This window comes from Rhipicephalus microplus, chromosome 1 (genome assembly GCF_043290135.1).
Source record: "Rhipicephalus microplus isolate Deutch F79 chromosome 1, USDA_Rmic, whole genome shotgun sequence".
Lineage (NCBI taxonomy): Eukaryota > Metazoa > Arthropoda > Arachnida > Ixodida > Ixodidae > Rhipicephalus > Rhipicephalus microplus.
In genome coordinates, this window is record NC_134700.1 from 276,906,060 (window position 1) to 276,926,562 (window position 20,503).

Below are 20,503 nucleotides of genomic sequence, written 5' to 3' on the forward strand. Positions count from 1 at the left end.
ACAACTATAGCCGGGAGAAAAATATTGTTTTAATAAAACAGCAGTTGGTCCCTCTTGTTAACAGCGTTATGGCTTCATTGGCCTACTCCATTGACAAAACAGCTTTGAAAAATTAAAATCAAATACAGCTGTGTTTGCCTTAGCTTTAGTCCTGGAACAAGCAGGCATGCATTAAGCATAGTCTGGTTGCTACAATAGGGAGAAAAAAAAACTGCTCTACAAGCACTGTTCTTTGTTAATATTTAGAACTATTTTTAGCCTGAGATAACACTCCTGCTTTTAGTGTTTTTAGATTGAAAATGGAAGAGCTTGCATTATCACACATTCATGGTGGGTGGAAAATTCGTGAAGGCACAACCCACCTCATTGTGGCATCCTTCATGATAGCGAAACTACAAATAATTTTAAAGGGAATCTTGAGCATGTCTGTTTACCAGTCTTTTGGTACTCCATCCATGCACTAGACCATCACTGAATATACAAGTCATGGATGGAGTGTCCTAAGCAAAAATACACTTGCTGGCTTAATTTTTGACTGCCTAGAGCCCTATAAAAAATGACCTCTCAAAACCTGATGCACATGGATGAAAAATAGGTTTCACCATGAATTAAATACAGCTGGGAATCGACCCCATGACATGGTGCTTTGAAGAGTCTCAGAGATAACCATTCTGTACTACAAACAGTTCAAGGTCTGAGGTATGGCACTTCGGATAGACTTGTACATATTATGCCCACAACACGGATTCAGTAGATGACAAGCAAAGGAAAACTACTTTGAAACTACATTTCATTCTGCATGACAGGCCCTGTGAAAATTGTTTGTTTTTTTTTTAACGGGGGGGGGGGGGGGGTTCATTCCATTATATACCGCATGTGGTTGAAGGCAGCCTTAATATGTGTCACCACAATAGGTGCTCAACCGACGTCTCCAGTACACAAAAGCCCCGCTGCGCTGGTCTAGTCACTAAGGCACTAGGCTGCTGACCCGTAATTCGCAGGATCGAATCCCGGCAGCAGCGGCTGCATTTTCAATGGAGGCCAAAATGCTGTAGAACCATGTGCTCAGACTTGGGTGCACGTCAAAGAACCCCAGATGGTCGAAATTTTCGGAGCCCTTCACTACGGCATCTCTCATAATCATATGGCTGTTTTGGGTCGTCGAACCCTACATATCAACCAATTCAGTACAGGAAAAGCAGTCACATACACATAAAGGGGCAATATATAGCAGAATTTCGATATGTTGTATAAAAAATAGTTGAGTCATACGGTCATTGAAAACACACAAACATGCAAGAAGGCACAAGTATTAGCTGAATATGGCACATGTAAAAATATCCTCTGAATATGTACACTTCCTTTGCATGACCAAAGTGAAGATAACTCAGCACAGAAAATAAGACAGCAGCCAGAGTAGCCACAAATGGTAGCTGTTCTGTTTTCAGAGATGGCATATTATGAACATTACGAATAATATGTTTTCAAAAGTAACTAAGGGAGGGACTGTGAGGGGTCGATCGATGGTGGTTGGCAGTATAATATTCTAATAAATGCGCACTGCTTAGACCACTGCACCAAAAGTAGATACTTCTGGAGACATGAATGGTACATTCATAGTAGACATGTATGACTCGTTACTGAAAAATGATGAGCATAGCTGATCACTGAAGAAAGCAACGTCATGGTTGACTGCAACCATGCAAATCTACCATACCAACTCAAATTCAGCCAAGCACTAGCAAGAACTGTTCATCGCAGGTAACAAAGCTGAAAATACTGTCTTGTGCATAGAGCTGGGAAGTGAATCGTTTACCTCTCATTACCTGTGCCAGTGCTGTAAAGTGCTCGGTGGCAGTGATATGATGGATTTCTCAGATTTAGAGTCATGACAAACCATGAAATAGGCGAGCGAGGTGGATATTCACTGCTGCATTGCTAAGTAGCTATGAGAAACGATGGTGTTTATCAGAAAATGATGACGCACCTGTACCTTACACACACAAAATTTGACTGGACAAACAGGAGCACATTTTAGTGCCCGAGATATGCTCACATGAGGGCTTGCACTGGCAGTGAAGGTACCAACTGGACCAGCACACGTGTATATCTGCCCCACCATTATGAGAAAAATATGCAAAAAAAAGAGCACAGGACAGTGGTAAAGAAAAGTTACATATAACTACACTGCAATAAACTAGTGGGATAATCATAAGATGAACAGGTGAAGTGCCTCAGACTGGCTGGCCGACGTTTCAATAGGAGAAAAATATCATTTTCTAAGGCGTGCCTTCGAAAAAGATAGGTCCTTCTATCGAAACGTCGGCTGGCCAGTCTGAGGCACTTCACCTGTTCATCTTATGATTATCCCACTACGTTGTTTTCATTTGTCGGCTCCCATCAAGATTTTGGATTTTCTACACTGCAATAAAGGTAAGATTATGTTTGGAATAGGCCAATATAATAATGAACTCGTAACATGCAAAATATGTGTTGCTTGAGAGAGTGCATGAGAACACAATGTAATTAAGGCACAACAGTGTGAGTAGTGTACTCATTCAGTAACAATACAGGAACAGCACCGGTCACAAATGAGCAATACAAATTTACTGCAACAAACAGTATGAGCCCCTCAGGACAGCAAAAAATTAAGGACAGCACTACAAAATTTTAAGTGACCATACTTGTACAGCCACAAGAGAACAGCGTACACCGGGCAGCAATCTTTTTGTCGAAATATACATCTTTGAAAAGTGATAATTACAGACGCCTGTAGCTCTGATGGCAAGGAGCTGGTGGCTGACACACACGAACACAAAGATGTGCCTGTAAACCATTCCTGTTTCAGGCCTTCTCAACTGACAGTGGATAGCAGAAAAAATTGTGTTGGGAAGCACACATATGTATGACTGAATCTTTTGCATCACCTTCTGCGTTAGCTTCTCTCATTACCCATGTGCTCGATCGTATGGTGGATTGCAGGGCTCTTACATACTGTTGTTTCCTGCAGCCCGTACTTATGTCTTTTAGTTTAGTTTCATGGGTGATGGGGCCAGTCAAGCTGTGAAACTCAGCTCCATTTTTTCGCCCATCATATCTGAACAATTCTGAATGCACTTTTGCAAACTTGCCACGCAGTTCAATATACTCAAAAAGGTCGGCCCAATGACACTCAGCATCTCTTCAAAGTAAATAAAACTTCAGCACGCACCATGCTTTAATTGACAATATTATGTGCACACAATATTACTACTCTTGTTTGCATCCCATATTCAGCTTGGGTCCCGATGGAGAATGAGCGCATGTTTGGGACGCAAGTTACAGAAAAAGCAGTGTGTAATATTCATACATCATGCATAAAAATTGCAAACAAGAAATTGGTACAACACTGCGAAAACTGTTGCCTGCTAGCCCAATTTATCAAATCTTGCAAACCGGTCCATCACTCTGGTTTTAGATGCCTTTATAGGGACACTGAAACACTTTCTCAAGTAACCATAAAACTAACTCACTGGAAAAGCTTATTGCCTCACGAATTCAATATTGCCTCAAGAATCCATCCAGTCCGAGTGGAGTTAGAAAGGTTTGTCGCATGCTGCAATTGCATTCTCTCTTTTTTTTCGTCCTGACGAAAGCGCTGTAAGCTAAGCAGGAAGGAATGGCAGGGCCACAGACAAACATCACATAAACCTCATGACCTTAAGCACTTTTTCTTTTTTTCCTTCGAATGCTACGCTTGTTCAGTGTGATCCCGCACGCACACGTAGACAAGTAGCGGCCCCCCTGGGCGATGTCTGCAACGAGCGAGCGTGCCATGTTCAAACCGGCCAATGGTTGATAGATGGGTTGTTGACGTGTGATTTTTGGGCATATAACGTGATTTGTCGAGAGAAGAGAAAGCAATATTTAGCTGACTTTGATCATTTATTCTGAATCGCAGGCCGCGTGTTGTGCTATAACATTTGGCTCGCGTGTTGTCCGGAGCCTTTACTACCGATCGGCAGCGTTTTCTGACCATGCTCAAAAAGTGTTGCAGCGCCCCTTAAAATTGACACCCGTTGGCTCGCAAAATAAAATGCTATACCAATTGGGTAGCATAGAAATATAGGTAGCTCATATGCAACCTGCATGGCTTCACATTACAACTTTTCAGTCACAACACGGTAACTCACTAGGTCATGCAAAAGATTCCGTCATACATATATATGTGTGCTTCCCAACACATACAGGATGCTTTACAGCTCTATTGAGACTTCTCATTGACTGGAACTGGAATGTCCTATGCTACCCATAACATAAATAATCAGTGCTTGAAATTCATCAAAAGCAACATGTGGTATCTAGAAGCTGCCACGTGAAATTCACAAAAGCAACCGAAAGGAAGGACCTTATTATGACTGAAAAGTTGCAATGCGAAGCCATGCAGGTTGCACAAGTAGCATTCTCCAACACATGCATTCGCAAAATATTTGAGTTCGAATGTCCCTTGTTGCTCCAGCTAGGACAGGCCATTTTTATCACATTGAATGCCTACTGATGACGAGAAACTGAGCTGCAAAGCCAGAAAAAGGAGTCATCAAGAGATAATACCACATTACAAGAGCATATGTTATGATTAAAGGCGGCCTTTTATTATATCGCAAGCTAGCATCACACTTCAATGTGCTTCTGACAGATGACGATATTGCACTTTTGCAGCTGAACAATTAATAGCAAAACAGCAGTAAAGTGCTGGTCTGACGTATCAAAAAAATTTCTGAGGTGGCTAATTCATACAGAACTGCAACGCCAAACTAATATGAGCTACCTTGAAGTTTCAAAGTATGTTGAAAGTATATTGAGGCCAGACACTGCTATCGTTATCTGTGTTATTGCATATCAATACTTATTTAAGGCACAAGTGAATAAGAAAAAATTAGCCTCAAGGACTGCAGCTGAACCTTAAGTTGTCCTTGGAGGTAGAGTTGTCCTCCATCAGTGCTCATACAAGGTATAATACAGGGCTCACTTACAGAACAGTATCTCCACTTTCTGAGTGAGAAGCATCCTATCAAGGTGAATCTTTTCTCAATGCTGAAACTCAAATACACACATTGTGTCATGTAAAAGCGGCTTGAGTGATGATGCGAAGAGATTCACCTCGTTACCATAAAAGCTTGACGTACTAGAATTAAAAGAAACAAAGAAAGATAACACTAAATAATCAGTGCTTGAAATTTATCAAAAGCAACATGTGGCATCTAGAAGAGGCTGCCACGTGAAATTCACAAAAGCAACCGGAAGGACGGACCTTATTGTGACTGAAATGTTGCAATGTGAATAATTTTAAAATCACCTTTCCACAGTCGCTGTTTATGCGATGCTGCAGATGTCTCTCAAATGCAGTTGTGTTGTATAGTCCGTTATCAGGACACAGTGATAACGTCTGCCAAGCATGGGTGTGCTAGAGCAGCCTTTGCCGTGATGCGGCGGTGGGGGCAGAAACGCAGCATCTGGCGCAGCAAATCCATGAAGGGACCTTCGAGCTGCGGCACAGCTTGCTCCAAAGAAGTTCCACAAGAGCTGAAGTTTGAGAATGTCTGCCTTGAAACGGCAGCGTCTGCTGGCCACTCATCGGCCGGTGGAAGCCCCATGATGTCCAAGATCCTGGTCAGTTGGTCTGCCTCGGAACGACCGCCAAAGAGAGGCTTGCGGCGTGCCATTTCAGCCAAGATACAACCACAGCTCCACAGATCCACTGGCGAGCCGTAGTTTGCTTGAAGGAGAACCTGCAAGGGTTTTAATGGCCTGTTGTGGGCATGCAATTGCACTTATAGCAAGGTTTGTTCTCCAAATAAAACTTTCAGTTGCGAGTCAGCGCTAGTATGAGTCCCTTCTGTCTTCAGTCTTCATTGGTCTCGTGCTATACCCAAAAATACTGCCTTACCAACTAGCCCAACTTTCAATACTATTGCAAAATGTGGGACAACAGACTGGCCTCACAGGTTCTCAGTCCAGAAAGCTATACGACTGGAATAACTTGATCTTGAGCAACTTATCGTACCGAGAATTCAACAGATTTGTACTTATTGCAAATCAGTTCTGCAGAATCCCGTAAGGTTAAGAAATAGAAATTGACAACCGCCAGCATATAGCACAAGTGATTGTCTCAGAAAGCTAGAAAGCTTTATTTCCGAAAAATCTGAGTGGATTTCCCTGAGGCTTCATGCTACAAACTGGAAATTATCAATTTCGCTTTCATAGATTAGTACTAACATGCAGTAAAAGCAATTTCACTTCCCATTAACACTAAAAGATTTCAAATTTTATGTAGGCATTGTAGAAAGTATCCCTGCTACTCACATACCTAATATAAACATAAGTATTCTTCCGTGCAAATTTTTTGTTTGATGCAGTGCCTCATACTGATTTGTGCACATCAGGGATGATGATTCTGCATTACCATATCTCATACTAACGATCAAAGAGCAGTGTTGAGGAAGATAACAAGACTTGGGACTGTAACAGACAAGCGCAGTTACATGACCGCACTTGTCTGTCCTTTTCTCTCCTTTCGTGTTTCCGTAGGTTTTTTGGACAGTTACATTACGGTTTATTAAACATGTTTAGTGCCACACCAGCAGACGGCCACAAAATTTTTGAAACTTGTTAAGTAAGAGCAAACAGGGACTTGTCACAATCTTAAAGGCCTTTCTCTCTCCCTACATACTCACAAGCATGCTGAAAGCCAAGCTAGCAGGGGGTGACAGGGGTAATAAAAAAAAGAGTCCCTTCATCAGCCCACAGCGTGGCCTTGACCATTTTCTTTTCTTTTGAAATGCATAGCTTAATTTCATTGTGATCGCACATGCACAAGTACATAGTGGCAGTTCACAGTGGCCATGGTAAACATGCCACTGTGAACTGCCACTATGCAGCTAACGACTCTCAAGTCACCTAATGGCCATAGACTTGGGCTTTATGGCGCAGTCATTTAGGTTTGTGACATTATTTCTCGATAGAAGAGGGAACAATTTCTAGCCGACTCAAAAAATTAATTGAAAATTTCAGGCCATGTGGTGTGCCATAATGTTTGGCTCTCATGTACTCAGGAGAATAGACTAGTGATTGACATCATTTTCTGACCATGCTGAAAAAAGTGTTGCAGGGCCCTTGTAAACACCGTGTAATTACAAAGCAGAGCACACAAGCACGTATACAATCCCAAATGTGGGCACATATATGTAGCGCCTCAGCATGCATCTTTCTTGTGTTACATACCTCGGGCGGACGATACCAGAGCGTCACCACAACTGGTGTCAGTGACATTTCCCGCTCGTAGAGACGAGCCAATCCAAAGTCGGCAAGCTTGAGCTGCCGCTGAGCAGTGACCAGGACATTCTGAGGTTTCAGGTCACGATGAACAATGCGATGTGAGTGCAAGAACTCCACTCCCGTCAGCAGCTGCTTGAGGAGCGAGGCAATGAGATCAGGCTCAAGGCCCGGCTCAGGGCAACGCTCCAAGAATCCCGCCAAGTCCTGGTCAATGTGTTCGAACACGAGAAAGAGGACCAGCTCTCGCTCTAGCCGGTTGCCGTGACAGATGTCCAGCAGACGCACCACATTTGGGTGCTGTGCAGCGTCCAGCTGACGGAGGAGACCGATTTCACGCAGTGTACCGGTCGGGATGCCTTCCTCGTTGAGCGACACACGAACTTTCTTCAGGGCAACAAAACGTCCTTCATTCTGGCGGTCTCGCGCCTTGTACACAGTGCCAAATGCACCTGTACCAATTTGGGCAATTTCCTCGTAAGCACTGCCATTGGTGAAAACATCCCCAGCCATATTTGTCAGGGAAGTGTCAGCACCAGGCCTTGTCATTGGTGGGAATGGTAAGGGCATGAGCTCTCCCAGGTGGCACAGGAAATCTGCAAAAATACATGTTGCTGCTTTGTCAAAAAAAAAGAAGAAAAGAAAAGGCGTGTCAATAAGAGCCTATCTGGCACTATGGGGGACCAAAGTAGCCAAGCAATGGGCTCCACAGCAAAGGCAAATTTCTGCACTGTTAATCTATGACAACATCTCATTGTGTAGATTGGCCGAAAAAGCTATTACAGGCTTAAAATCATATTTAGGGGCTAATGTTTTAAAAATAGCATGGCCAGCATTCTATTTGGAATGTAGGGGTATATGATCGAGTTGTCTATATCTATGCAAATTCGTTTTGCAAGTACGCATGCCCACATGTACATACCAACCGCAAATTAGGGAAAGCAGGGCAGGTTGTATCTCCCTAACTCTGGCTGCACCTACAGTCTTCAGGCTGGTCTTCAGGCTGAAGAATTCAACTACATCCCAAGTTGTGAAAAGTGCAAGTTACATTACCTCGCTTTAAAAGAAACCAAGCACTAGAGGGAGGAATACCAGACTGGCAACTAATGTTATAACAAAATGTCCATAAATCTTGACTATATGCAGAACAGCCGACACAACACTTTGAAATTAGCAGCATGTTTATCTAAAGAAATTATACTACTAATAAATGTTTCATGTCACTTAAACCAAATCACATGACCACAAATAATAGCTACTTGTCACTTTTACTGGCACACAACACTAATTTCTTAGCAAAAACACCATGGTTGGTTAGGTGTGGTTAACAGTCTACATGAAAAGTGAAATGATGTTTCAAACCAAGCTAGAGCCTCAACAACTTAATTTATTTTCCTGCAGTATTTTCTTGCAGCAACTACATTTAAGATATTTTAAGAAGTCTTAATTACACATGTAGCAACATAGCTTTTTTTCCATCACGCTAGTAACAATGTGACATGGTCCTTGCACATTTCCCAAGCTTACTAGCTCAGTGATATTAAGTTACATTTTCAATATATGGCAGTATATATGTATTCTACAAATTCTTTGCCTTCCTAAGCCCTATTTGTAAACATGAATGCTACCTTTGTAGGATGATAACTGGGCTAGCTGACATTTCATTGTAAAAAAACTATAGAACTATGATAATAAAGCACAAAGAAGAACATAAGATGTTTACTGCGCAGAAGAAAATATTATATAGAGACATGTGTGACATGCCATATGGCCAGAAAGCATGACAAGAAATACAAGCATGTTTTTCACTGTTTGGGTAAAGGCGGTCTTAATTAAAACAATATGCAAAATAACAGGAAGATAGATGTTTGAAGAGTTGAGAAGCGATCAACATTGTTTGTTCAACTTCTCATCAATCACTTCAAGGTTTATGACAAATTCTCATGTGGACATGGACGATTTTGTCCAGTTCTTGCGACGTGTGTAGCGTGTTCGATTCCATTTTTTTTTTCAAGGAAGAAATGCAACATCACGAGGGCATTGCTTCAATGCTTCACGTAGACAGCCCTCCCACTTATTCTATAAAGATTGCTCCCCTGTTCAGCATGCTTAGCTTCCTCTGCTTGGTTCACGGCAGGTTTCAACTGTGCACTTCTTCAAGAACCAATTTCCTCCAAATGTGATCGCGATACTTCAGTCATTTATATTACACTGCGTACATTGATTGCCTTCTTTGCAAGATGTGTTTGGCAGCTGCCTGTAGCCACAACACTTATTGTCTTTTCTACATGAGAATGACCAAATGTGGCAGTTACAAGAAACTCTAAACTACCATCACATCATCATGCACCGGACCGACTCTTCTGACTTCAATTTGATTGAGCACTGTTCCCTCCTATTCCTTTCTTCAGATTTACTTTTTTTTCTCATGTGCTGCAAAACAATTGATGTGAGTGGGTACTTGCATGTGTCTTTGTTCATCACCGTGTGCTGCGATGGCAGGACTCTGGTGCCTCATAAACAGTTATAGCAAAATAAAAAATCTGAATAAGGCAAGTCGTACCAATGTCACAGTGGTAGTTTTGCTGGAGCATAATCACTCATGTAAGTCACTGAACCACTGAACAAAAGCAATATTTTATTAACAAAGACTGCCAATAGCACAGGCTGCAAAATAAAATTATGACTGTGGATGTCAGCCGAGTACCTTGTATTAGGTAGGAGTTTGAAAAAGAGTACAGAGCTGCCGTTCTGCAAATAAATGGGCATTTTAGACATTTCGCTATATGTTCAAAATCATTATTTCCTTCCACACTTCTTAAATGTTTTTTATCAAGAGTTCATCTTAGAACAAAAAAGCCCCATTAACAGAGCGAATACTACGGTGACCGCAAAGGTCCCACCACAACCCATTCTCGCTTGTTTTAAGCTCATCTATTAGCATTTCGATACGTCAATTATCAAGCGTTTTTCATTTATATCACTATCAAGTTTTTAAGTGACGTTCGAGATTAGGCTACATCCGAGCCAGGAAAAGCAGTGACGTAGTTTTAAAAAACTTTGTTTGGTTGTTGCTGTGAATAGCAACGTTCAAACCCAGTCAAGAGCCCCAGAAATAGAAACCAACAAATACTCTCCTATGCATACATAATAACAATGTCGCCTTTTCCTGCTACCACTACGTCGTTAATAAAAAAAGCCAGCTTCAAATAGTTACTTACACAGCAGCTAAAGAAGAAAAAGACGAAGCACGTACTGACATCAAAGCGGGCGCCCTGGTGCCACGGCATCATGCTTACCGTCGGCTGCCGGCTGCTCGGCGCCGCGCCATTTCTACAACCGAAATTCACCTAAAATGCGGACCCCCGAAAGGTAAGGCTGCACTGCACACCATTTCTAAACTCGATGCTTCACCAACCTCGGCAGTAAACTGACATTACGCTGACGTTACTTACCGGCAGACTGGCAAGTAGCTAATAATTTGTGTTCACGACACAATGCTTTGCAATTGGACGCACCAAATAGCGGCAAACGCTGCGAGTGTGAATGAGTTCACAGATGAAATCAACGTAAACACGTAGTTGTGTTAATCAGATGATAGATGTTCGTACAACTACCGCATTGTTCTTGGAGATCAGATTTAACGCGTAAACCGGCGCAACGTCGCGATGCCGATGGCGATAAGTACGCTCTTGTTGAGCTGGGTTCGCTGCAAGGTCTGTCAACCGAGCGGCGTAATGCAGAGTAACGGTTTTGCCTTGCCTTTTTCGATGCTCCACACGCATCAACAATGAGATCAGGAGCTAGGGGAGCGATAACTTAGCTATTCCATGCGCGCCCAAGACAGCTCACAGGCCATGCCCACTAACGTTTCTTGAACTCGTTCTAGAAACGTTGATGCCCACTACGAGAGACGCAAATACCGCATTAACCGGACTTAACTGCAGCATTATTGCATTAATTAGAAAAAAGGGGGCTCATAGGGCGCCGGCACATATATTTGAGCTTCAGTGCTTTTGCCGCAGTGCTGCAATTGACTTGGTTAGGGGAAACGAGCCTCTCCTTGAAGAATGGAAAGGGGGCCGTGCCCCCATGGCCTCCTCAACTTAATATGCCGAACCAGAGTCGTTTCGAACAAAAAACACAACTCAGTTATATGCTAGCAAATGTCTGTCAACAGTTCATATCTCTTGATCACTAGGTGTCCCAATTCATTTTAAACTCGTACGAGCTGCAGCTTTCGATAAACAACGTTCACTTACGCTAGAACTACGTATTCAGCGTTCCCTTGTGGCACAATATTCATGTTCTGTTGCTGTAACTCGAAAGTCTGACTGGGTAGTAAGGCAATGTTTATTTGATGCTGCACTTCATACTCGTATGAGCTGCAGCTTTCGATAAACAACGTTCACTTACGCTAGAACTACGTATTCAGCGTTCCCTTGTGGCACAATATTCATGTTCTATTGCTGTAACTCGAAAGTCTGACTGGGTAGTAAGGCAATGTTTATTTGATGCTGCACTTTATACTCGTATGAGCTGCAGCTTTCGATAAACAACGTTCACTTGCGCTAGAACTACGTATTCAGCGTTTCCTTGTGGCACAATATTCATGTTCTGTTGCTGTAACTCGAAAGTCTGACTGGGTAGTAAGGCAATGTTTATTTGATGCTGCACTTCATACTCGTATGAGCTGCAGCTTTCGATAAACAACGTTCACTTGCGCTAGAACTACGTATTCAGCGTTTCCTTGTGGCACAATATTCATGTTCTGTTGCTGTAACTCGAAAGTCTGACTGGGTAGTAAGGCAATGTTTATTTGATGCTGCACTTCATACTCGTATGAGCTGCAGCTTTCGATAAACAACGTTCACTTACGCTAGAACTACGTATTCAGCGTTCCCTTGTGGCACAATATTCATGTTCTATTGCTGTAACTCGAAAGTCTGACTGGGTAGTAAGGCAATGTTTATTTGATGCTGCACTTTATACTCGTATGAGCTGCAGCTTTCGATAAACAACGTTCACTTGCGCTAGAACTACGTATTCAGCGTTTCCTTGTGGCACAATATTCATGTTCTGTTGCTGTAACTCGAAAGTCTGACTGGGTAGTAAGGCAATGTTTATTTGATGCTGCACTTCATACTCGTATGAGCTGCAGCTTTCGATAAACAACGTTCACTTGCGCTAGAAATACGTATTCAGCGTTCCCTTGTGGCACAATATTCATGTTCTATTGCTGTAACTCGAAAGTCTGACTGGGTAGTAAGGCCATGTTTATTTGATGCTGCACTTTATACTCGTATGAGCTGCAGCTTTCGATAAACAACGTTCACTTACGCTAGAACTACGTATTCAGCGTTCCCTTGTGGCACAATATTCATGTTCTATTGCTGTAACTCGAAAGTCTGACTGGGTAGTAAGGCAATGTTTATTTGATGCTGCACTTCATACTCGTATGAGCTGCAGCTTTCGATAAACAACGTTCACTTACGCTAGAACTACGTATTCAGCGTTCCCTTGTGGCACAATATTCATGTTCTATTGCTGTAACTCGAAAGTCTGACTGGGTAGTAAGGCAATGTTTATTTGATGCTGCACTTTATACTCGTATGAGCTGCAGCTTTCGATAAACAACGTTCACTTGCGCTAGAACTACGTATTCAGCGTTTCCTTGTGGCACAATATTCATGTTCTGTTGCTGTAACTCGAAAGTCTGACTGGGTAGTAAGGCAATGTTTATTTGATGCTGCACTTCATACTCGTATGAGCTGCAGCTTTCGATAAACAACGTTCACTTACGCTAGAACTACGTATTCAGCGTTCCCTTGTGGCACAATATTCATGTTCTATTGCTGTAACTCGAAAGTCTGACTGGGTAGTAAGGCAATGTTTATTTGATGCTGCACTTTATACTCGTATGAGCTGCAGCTTTCGATAAACAACGTTCACTTACGCTAGAACTACGTATTCAGCGTTCCCTTGTGGCACAATATTCATGTTCTGTTGCTGTAACTCGAAAGTCTGACTGGGTAGTAAGGCAATGTTTATTTGATGCTGCACTTCATACTCGTATGAGCTGCAGCTTTCGATAAACAACGTTCACTTGCGCTAGAACTACGTATTCAGCGTTCCCTTGTGGCACAATATTCATGTTCTATTGCTGTAACTCGAAAGTCTGACTGGGTAGTAAGGCAATGTTTATTTGATGCTGCACTTTATACTCGTACGAGCTGCAGCTTTCGATAAACAACGTTCACTTACGCTAGAACTACGTATTCAGCGTTCCCTTGTGGCACAATATTCATGTTCTGTTGCTGTAACTCGAAAGTCTGACTGGGTAGTAAGGCAATGTTTATTTGATGCTGCACTTCATACTCGTATGAGCTGCAGCTTTCGATAAACAACGTTCACTTACGCTAGAACTACGTATTCAGCGTTCCCTTGTGGCACAATATTCATGTTCTATTGCTATAACTCGAAAGTCTGACTGGGTAGTAAGGCAATGTTTATTTGATGCTGCACTTTATACTCGTATGAGCTGCAGCTTTCGATAAACAACGTTCACTTGCGCTAGAACTACGTATTCAGCGTTTCCTTGTGGCACAATATTCATGTTCTGTTGCTGTAACTCGAAAGTCTGACTGGGTAGTAAGGCAATGTTTATTTGATGCTGCACTTCATACTCGTATGAGCTGCAGCTTTCGATAAACAACGTTCACTTGCGCTAGAACTACGTATTCAGCGTTCCCTTGTGGCACAATATTCATGTTCTATTGCTGTAACTCGAAAGTCTGACTGGGTAGTAAGGCAATGTTTATTTGATGCTGCACTTTATACTCGTACGAGCTGCAGCTTTCGATAAACAACGTTCACTTACGCTAGAACTACGTATTCAGCGTTCCCTTGTGGCACAATATTCATGTTCTGTTGCTGTAACTCGAAAGTCTGACTGGGTAGTAAGGCAATGTTTATTTGATGCTGCACTTCATACTCGTATGAGCTGCAGCTTTCGATAAACAACGTTCACTTACGCTAGAACTACGTATTCAGCGTTCCCTTGTGGCACAATATTCATGTTCTATTGCTGTAACTCGAAAGTCTGACTGGGTAGTAAGGCAATGTTTATTTGATGCTGCACTTTATACTCGTATGAGCTGCAGCTTTCGATAAACAACGTTCACTTACGCTAGAACTACGTATTCAGCGTTTCCTTGTGGCACAATATTCATGTTCTATTGCTGTAACTCGAAAGTCTGACTGGGTAGTAAGGCAATGTTTATTTGATGCTGCACTTTATACTCGTATGAGCTGCAGCTTTCGATAAACAACGTTCACTTGCGCTAGAACTACGTATTCAGCGTTTCCTTGTGGCACGATATTCATGTTCTGTTGTTGTAACTCGAAAGTCTGACTGGGTGGTAAGGCAATGTTTATTTGATGCTGCACTTTATACTCGTATGAGCTGCAGCTTTCGATAAACAACGTTCACTTGCGCTAGAACTACGTATTCAGCGTTTTCTTGTGGCACAATATTCACGTTCTGTTGCTGTAACTCGAATGTCTGACTGGGTAGTAAGGCAATGTTTATTTGATGCTGCACTTTATACTCGTATGAGCTGCAGCTTTCGATAAACAACGTTCACTTGCGCTAGAACTACGCATTCAGCGTTCCCTTGTGGCACAATATTTGTTCTGTTGCTGTAACTCGAAAGTCTGACTGGGTAGTAAGGCGATGTTTATTTGACGCTGCACTTTATATATCATTCGCATGAAGTGCAGCTATCGTGAAGTCTAGCTAAAGTGAACAGTTGATCTTAAGAGCAATTGACACCGTAGTAATAACCTTCATTACCCTTGTAGGGGTGCACTGCTTCATGTCGGTAAACAACGACACAGTCGCTGTGACTGCCTTCATCGTGGCAACAGTATTAATTGTCCTCAGAAGATCCCTCCGCAAGATGGTGATCCTGTGCATTATCTTCCCAAGCATGCCGATGTTGACCCTGGTTGCCATCAACAGCCTTCGTCCCGGGGCTGAGCTGCTGCTGAGCTTGGTGACGATTTCAGTCATCAGCTTCTTGCGACGCAAGTTTTTCTACAACTAGAAGGAAGCCACGTAAAAATGCAGACGTTTATTTACTATTTACAAGACATGCAGTACGAAGAAAAAAAATACTGCACAAACAACACATATTGTCAAAATTAACAGAAATGAACACTTATGCTACTTAAAAGATCTCAACGCGATTCATTGTCCTTTTTGTACAGGTCACACAAACAAAAACAACTTGAACATGAACTTTTGTACAGTGTAATGGCATCATTGGAGGACATCTGCCAAAAAAGAGAGAGTTTTGATAAAGGGACCTGGCTGAACTGCCCAAATGAAGGAAGGCCAGGCAACTAGATGACGGGTTACTTCAAAGGCGAGCATAAAACACCAGACAGCAACTCAGTTAACTGAGGAACACAGAGGACTGGTGTGTTTGTCGGGTCGAACGGCACTAGTACAGGTTGTGCCAGGGAACGCCTGCATCTACCTCGCAGCTAACACCAGTGGCTGTAAAGTTCCTGCTCACTCGGTGGCATGCCACAAGTTAATAGGAGCAAGACCTTCACTTCACAAGTAAATATACAAATTTACAAGACATAGCAATAATTAAAATGAAAGATCGTCTCCTCTGGGAAAGTTGCTTTGTTTTGTGTAGCATTAGCCGTGTGTGATGAATTTTTGTGCCTTCGACTGCTGGCACGCATGAACCGAAACACGTGACCAATATGACAGCAGCTGCCAAGACATTAACACTGACTCTGTACTGAACACAACAGTGAAAAAATGGGCAAGGGAAGAAGCCGAGGTATGCTGAGGTGCACGAGGCAAACACTCGTACGGAGCTGCGCTCGTCCTTTGCCACATGACGATCTGTTCCTTTGTTTTGACAGAGGGAGACGATATTGCGAGTAAAAGACACGTAAAACCGTCTCTACCAAGTGTAGAGATCAAATGCAGATACCCCGACCTGGGAAGGGTTGGGTTGGAAGAGAAAACATGTGGCTAATCTCTGAGTAGCAATGAAGTATAAAACAATAAAATTATATTATCAATGACTTTCCCTGCAGTCTGTTCGGCTACAAAGCCTGCCCTAATTTCACGGGGGTGGGCAGGGCCTGTCCCAAGTCAGAACAATTGACAATGCTTCCTTGATGCGCAACATCATGAAAATGTATCCTGTACAGACAGCGCTGAGGTTATTCGTGCTGGTGGCTCCTAGCTATTGCTCGACTGGTGAGAGGTTGACAGAGTGGAGCCTCGATGCGATGAGTTCTCGGCGGAGGGAACTCCTTCAGGGTGCCCCATCGCTGGCCGGCCAGGGAAGCCATGCTGTGATGTTGCACTCAACTCGTTCCCCTGCACATGCAACAAGTTGCACTGGTTTAACGAAATGAGCCATTGAAAGGGTTGCAAGAAAATCGCGACAGGACATAAAATCACAATTGTAACTTGCATTGGAGTCGCAAGGCTAAAGATGCAGTGGAGCTCATAGGCGGCCTTGCGCAGGTGGTGTCAAGTAGGACCATACTGAGGATTTATTATTTTTTGGTGGAAGAGAGGGGGATGCTTTTCTACAGAACAGCTAACCTTAGCAAAAGGCAGTTGATGACAAGCATGAAAAAATTTCTGGGGTGTTAAAACCCCCTCAACTCCCCCCTAGTCACTTAGTGCTGCTTGATTGATTTGTGGGGTTTAACGTCCCAAAACCACCATTTGATTATGAGAGACGCCGTAGTGGAGGGCTCCGGAAATTTCGACCACCTGGGGTTCCTTAACGTGCACCCAAATCTGAGTACACGGGCCTACAACATTTCCGCCTCCATCGAAAATGCAGCCGCCACAGCCGGGATTTGAACCCGCGACCTGCGGGTCAGCAGCCGAGTACCTTAGCCACTAGACCACCGTGGCGGGGCCACTTAGTGCTCCTGTCAAGCCTAATAGAATTATAAAGCCGAGTAGCCATTTTTTTCTCTTTATTTTTCTCTTTTTCACACTGCTTATTCGTCCTTTTTGTCTCTGTTTTTATTTCCAGCTATGCATTTCTTTTTGTCTCAATCTTTTCCTTCCTGTTTCTTCGTTTCTTTCCCTCTTTCTGCATTTCTTTCTCTCCATTTTATCTTTCTATATATGCTGTTTTATTATTCAAGTGTACATCAATTTTGCCTTCATCTGTGTATATTTTTCTGTATCCCATTTCAATGTACACTCTAATGATAATGCTTTACTCTCTCCTTTTTCCTCCTCACATCTCACCCTCGCTTCCCTTACTTCCCCCTTGTTATACTGTACAAGGGTTCTGTCAGCATACCTGGAGAGCTGAGCCTTTGGATTCCGCCACCTCACAAGAAACTTCGCCAAGGTTTTCTTTTTCTTTCCATCTCTTTCGCTTTCTCTCAGCCCTTGACTAAAGGCCAGAAAACTTTGCGCATGTGCTTTGGAAGCCAAGTAGAAAAGGAAGAAGAGGACAAAAAAAAGTACACATATCTAACATATAATACTTGGCCTAATAGTACTCTGCATTGCTTCTGAAGGTAATTGAACAAGGCTTCGATGAGGGATAGTTGGCATGCATCATTATTTTGTTGGATTACAGTGTTACAACAGAACAAAAAAAAAAAAAAACGCCAGGCCTGTGCAGAATTCGCAATACAATCACGGCAAAAGCTGGAAGAGCGGCCTTTCAGAGCCTTTTTTAAATATTCTTTTGGTAACTACTGCAAGCAAACTAGCAAAGTACACACTATGCCGTTAATCATCATAATTTTTGTGTAGGAGGAAGGCATTCACTATGAAATCCTTCACCATTTTTCAGAGAAGTGTGGTTCCCGCTACACACTAGCAAAGAATTATGTACTTTTTTTTTATGCCTTGGCTGACAATTTTTCAGAGAAGTGTGGTTCCCACTACACACTAGCAAAGAATTATGTACTTTTTTTTATGCCTTGGCTGACAATGAAGAATTATACCTCAAGCTTTTGCGTTGGGTTGGAGCATTCGACGGCTCACTCGGTATGCGATTTGCATTGTGAAACACCTAGATGCTCTTTTGCTGTTCTAAACACTTTATTACTCATATTAACATAATTCCTTTCCAGACATAAAGGCTGCATAAGGCAAGTCTGCAACAGAGTTTCAAGCACCGGCATGGCTCGGTGGTAAAATACTGGGCTGGCACGCAGGTGCGTTTTTATCGCAGCTTTTTTTTTTTTTCCCGCATCCCACACCACACATTGTATGGTGTAACACTGTGGTGAAATAAACTTCAAACTTCAAACTTCGGTTTGAATCCCATTGTGTCAATGTTTTTCGGGGTGAAGCTCCTTAAGGCGTCACCCGATCGTCCTCTGTAGTAACCACCTCTCCTTAGTTCTTAAACCGGCCATATAGGGTGCTACTACATATAGGGTGCTACTAAAGATGCAAATGGTCTGGCACTAGAGGGCGTTACTTGTAGAAAAGATTAATAAAAGGCAAGTTTTATGAAAATGGGATTTGCGTCACATGTATGGAAGGAGAGAGAGAAGGGAGATGATTGTGCAACAGCGATCGCGTGTTTTAGGGGCGAAGCTCCTTATAGTGTAACCCGAGCGTCCCAGTCGTAATCGCGGGTGGTACATACCCGCCCCTCGTTATTCTTGCACCGGCCATAGAGGGCGGTACTAGTACTATACGCTGAAAAATGCAAATGGTACGACACTAGAGGGTGTTACTTGTAGAAAAGAAGAATTGACGTCACACATACGGAAGGACAGAGAGACGATCGTGTGTTCTTCGGCGACGCTGTACGCCAGGGGGCACTCTACAGTGCAATAAAAATGCCGTTCAGAGGCTCGACGATGGAGTATGAACAAGGCTGCTGAGCGGCGTGCGCGCAGTGCGACGACGGCACCGTGAGGACACTGCAGTATGACAATGGGAGGCCAAAGGGGTGCGCGGACCCAGCTTCGCCCCACTCTCCATCATTCGCCCCGTGGATACTGTCATTTTTTTTTATTTAATTAGATTTTTCTCTTATTTTGTGTGATACTGGCTGCAGCGGTGGCGGAAAACTACGGCGCACGTGACCCTTGTCGTGATCTCGTAACAGCTTTCGCTGAAAAACGATCCACCGCCCACTGAGCGGTTTCGAATCTGTGTTTAGCTATACCAAAGTGTTACGTTGATACAAGTCCAAGAGGTTCGAAAATTACCAGCCAAGCCACATTAGCTCTTGTTCTGTTGCACTGGGGAAATCCAGCTGAATGTTTCATAGACGAGCATCACATTAACCAACATGTGCCACTTTGAATCTTGGGTTTCTGCAGGTAACTTTCATTTCTTCTTGTCATTTTTATCACCATCCTCCCGATTGCGCATGTAGGGTGACCGCAAAGCGAAAAGGCAGCCACAACTTTATAACAAATGAACAAAACATAGAACACTTTATTTTGTTTCCAAGGTAACTTCATTCTGTAAAAGAACTGTTACTTTAGTTCCAAAAGATCCACTTTCTACTTTTATACAGAGTTGAAGACCTTTCAGGAAAACTTTCAAAATAGCTGCGACTATTTAGGAGGGAGTTTGCGCGTGCCTTGCCTTTTCTGAAGTAAGTTTGAGCAATTTGGTGGATTTCCACTTCACTTTCTTTCGTTGGTGCAGCCTGTTTCCATAAACTGATAATGCGATTAACTTGAAACAGGCTGCGATTTGGTCATATTTGCCATCTCTGTAATCACCGTACCCTACCTGCAGTGGGCAACGGCTGTGTGGCGCAACTATTCAGAGACAACTTCTTGATAAATAAAGATGGGACACCAAGAACAGCAGAAACACCAGTTCTGCTGGCACCAGTTCTATACAACAAAAACAAACAATGAACACAATTTTAACGCCTTTACAAAAAGATGAACAATATACTAAAAAAATAAAAATCAAATGAATCCCAGTATGTCTTGGTCGCTCCGTATATGTATCCGACGTACATTGCGATCAATAAACAGTTTGCGCACATGTGTGTCCGGTCTTTCTTTTTCTTTTTGTCCTCGCACAGCACAACAAAAGAATGAAAATAATTATGTTAACTTGTAAATAAAAATAATTTCATCAAGGTAGCATTTGTTTGAATAGCTGCAAGCAAAAAACAAAGCAAGTAGAACA

General features: G+C 42.7%; 2 protein-coding genes and 1 long non-coding RNA gene across 11 annotated transcripts in view; 1 reads left to right on the forward strand and 2 right to left on the reverse strand.

Moving 5' to 3' along the window:
• Window positions 1-4,019: 4,019 nt before the first annotated feature.
• Cdk4 (Cyclin-dependent kinase 4) lies at window positions 4,020-11,461 on the reverse strand. The gene is made up of 3 exons (XM_075895385.1): window positions 10,767-11,461; window positions 7,261-7,907; window positions 4,020-5,768 (listed from the first exon to the last, which is right to left on the reverse strand). The coding sequence occupies exons 2-3, from the start codon at window positions 7,879-7,881 to the stop codon at window positions 5,406-5,408; spliced, it is 984 nt and encodes a 327-aa protein (XP_075751500.1). The 5' UTR covers window positions 7,882-7,907; window positions 10,767-11,461; the 3' UTR covers window positions 4,020-5,405.
• On the forward strand, window positions 10,000-15,556 carry LOC119188233 (uncharacterized). The gene is made up of 2 exons (XR_012895347.1): window positions 10,000-10,683; window positions 15,175-15,556. It is a non-coding gene; the product is annotated as an uncharacterized LOC119188233 (long non-coding RNA).
• The window catches only part of Alh (coiled coil domain containing protein Alhambra), a 76,161-nt gene continuing 71,089 nt past the window's right edge, over window positions 15,432-20,503 (reverse strand). For all 9 annotated transcript variants that reach the window (XM_075895347.1, XM_075895376.1, XM_037436169.2 and 6 more), the window contains one exon: window positions 15,432-16,723. In XM_075895347.1, coding sequence (XP_075751462.1) covers window positions 16,583-16,723 — 141 coding nt within the window. In that variant the 3' untranslated portion in view covers window positions 15,432-16,582. The remainder of the gene's footprint in view (window positions 16,724-20,503) is intronic.

Bases quoted from the DNA above. Each gene is read 5' to 3' on its own strand.
- Cdk4 (XM_075895385.1), bottom strand. From the start codon at position 7,881: ATGCCCTTACCATTCCCACCAATGACAAGGCCTGGTGCTGACACTTCC. The intron at 5,769-7,260 runs GTATGTAACACA...AAACCCTTGCAG, and splicing joins TCTGGTATCGTCCGCCCGAG to GTTCTCCTTCAAGCAAACTA.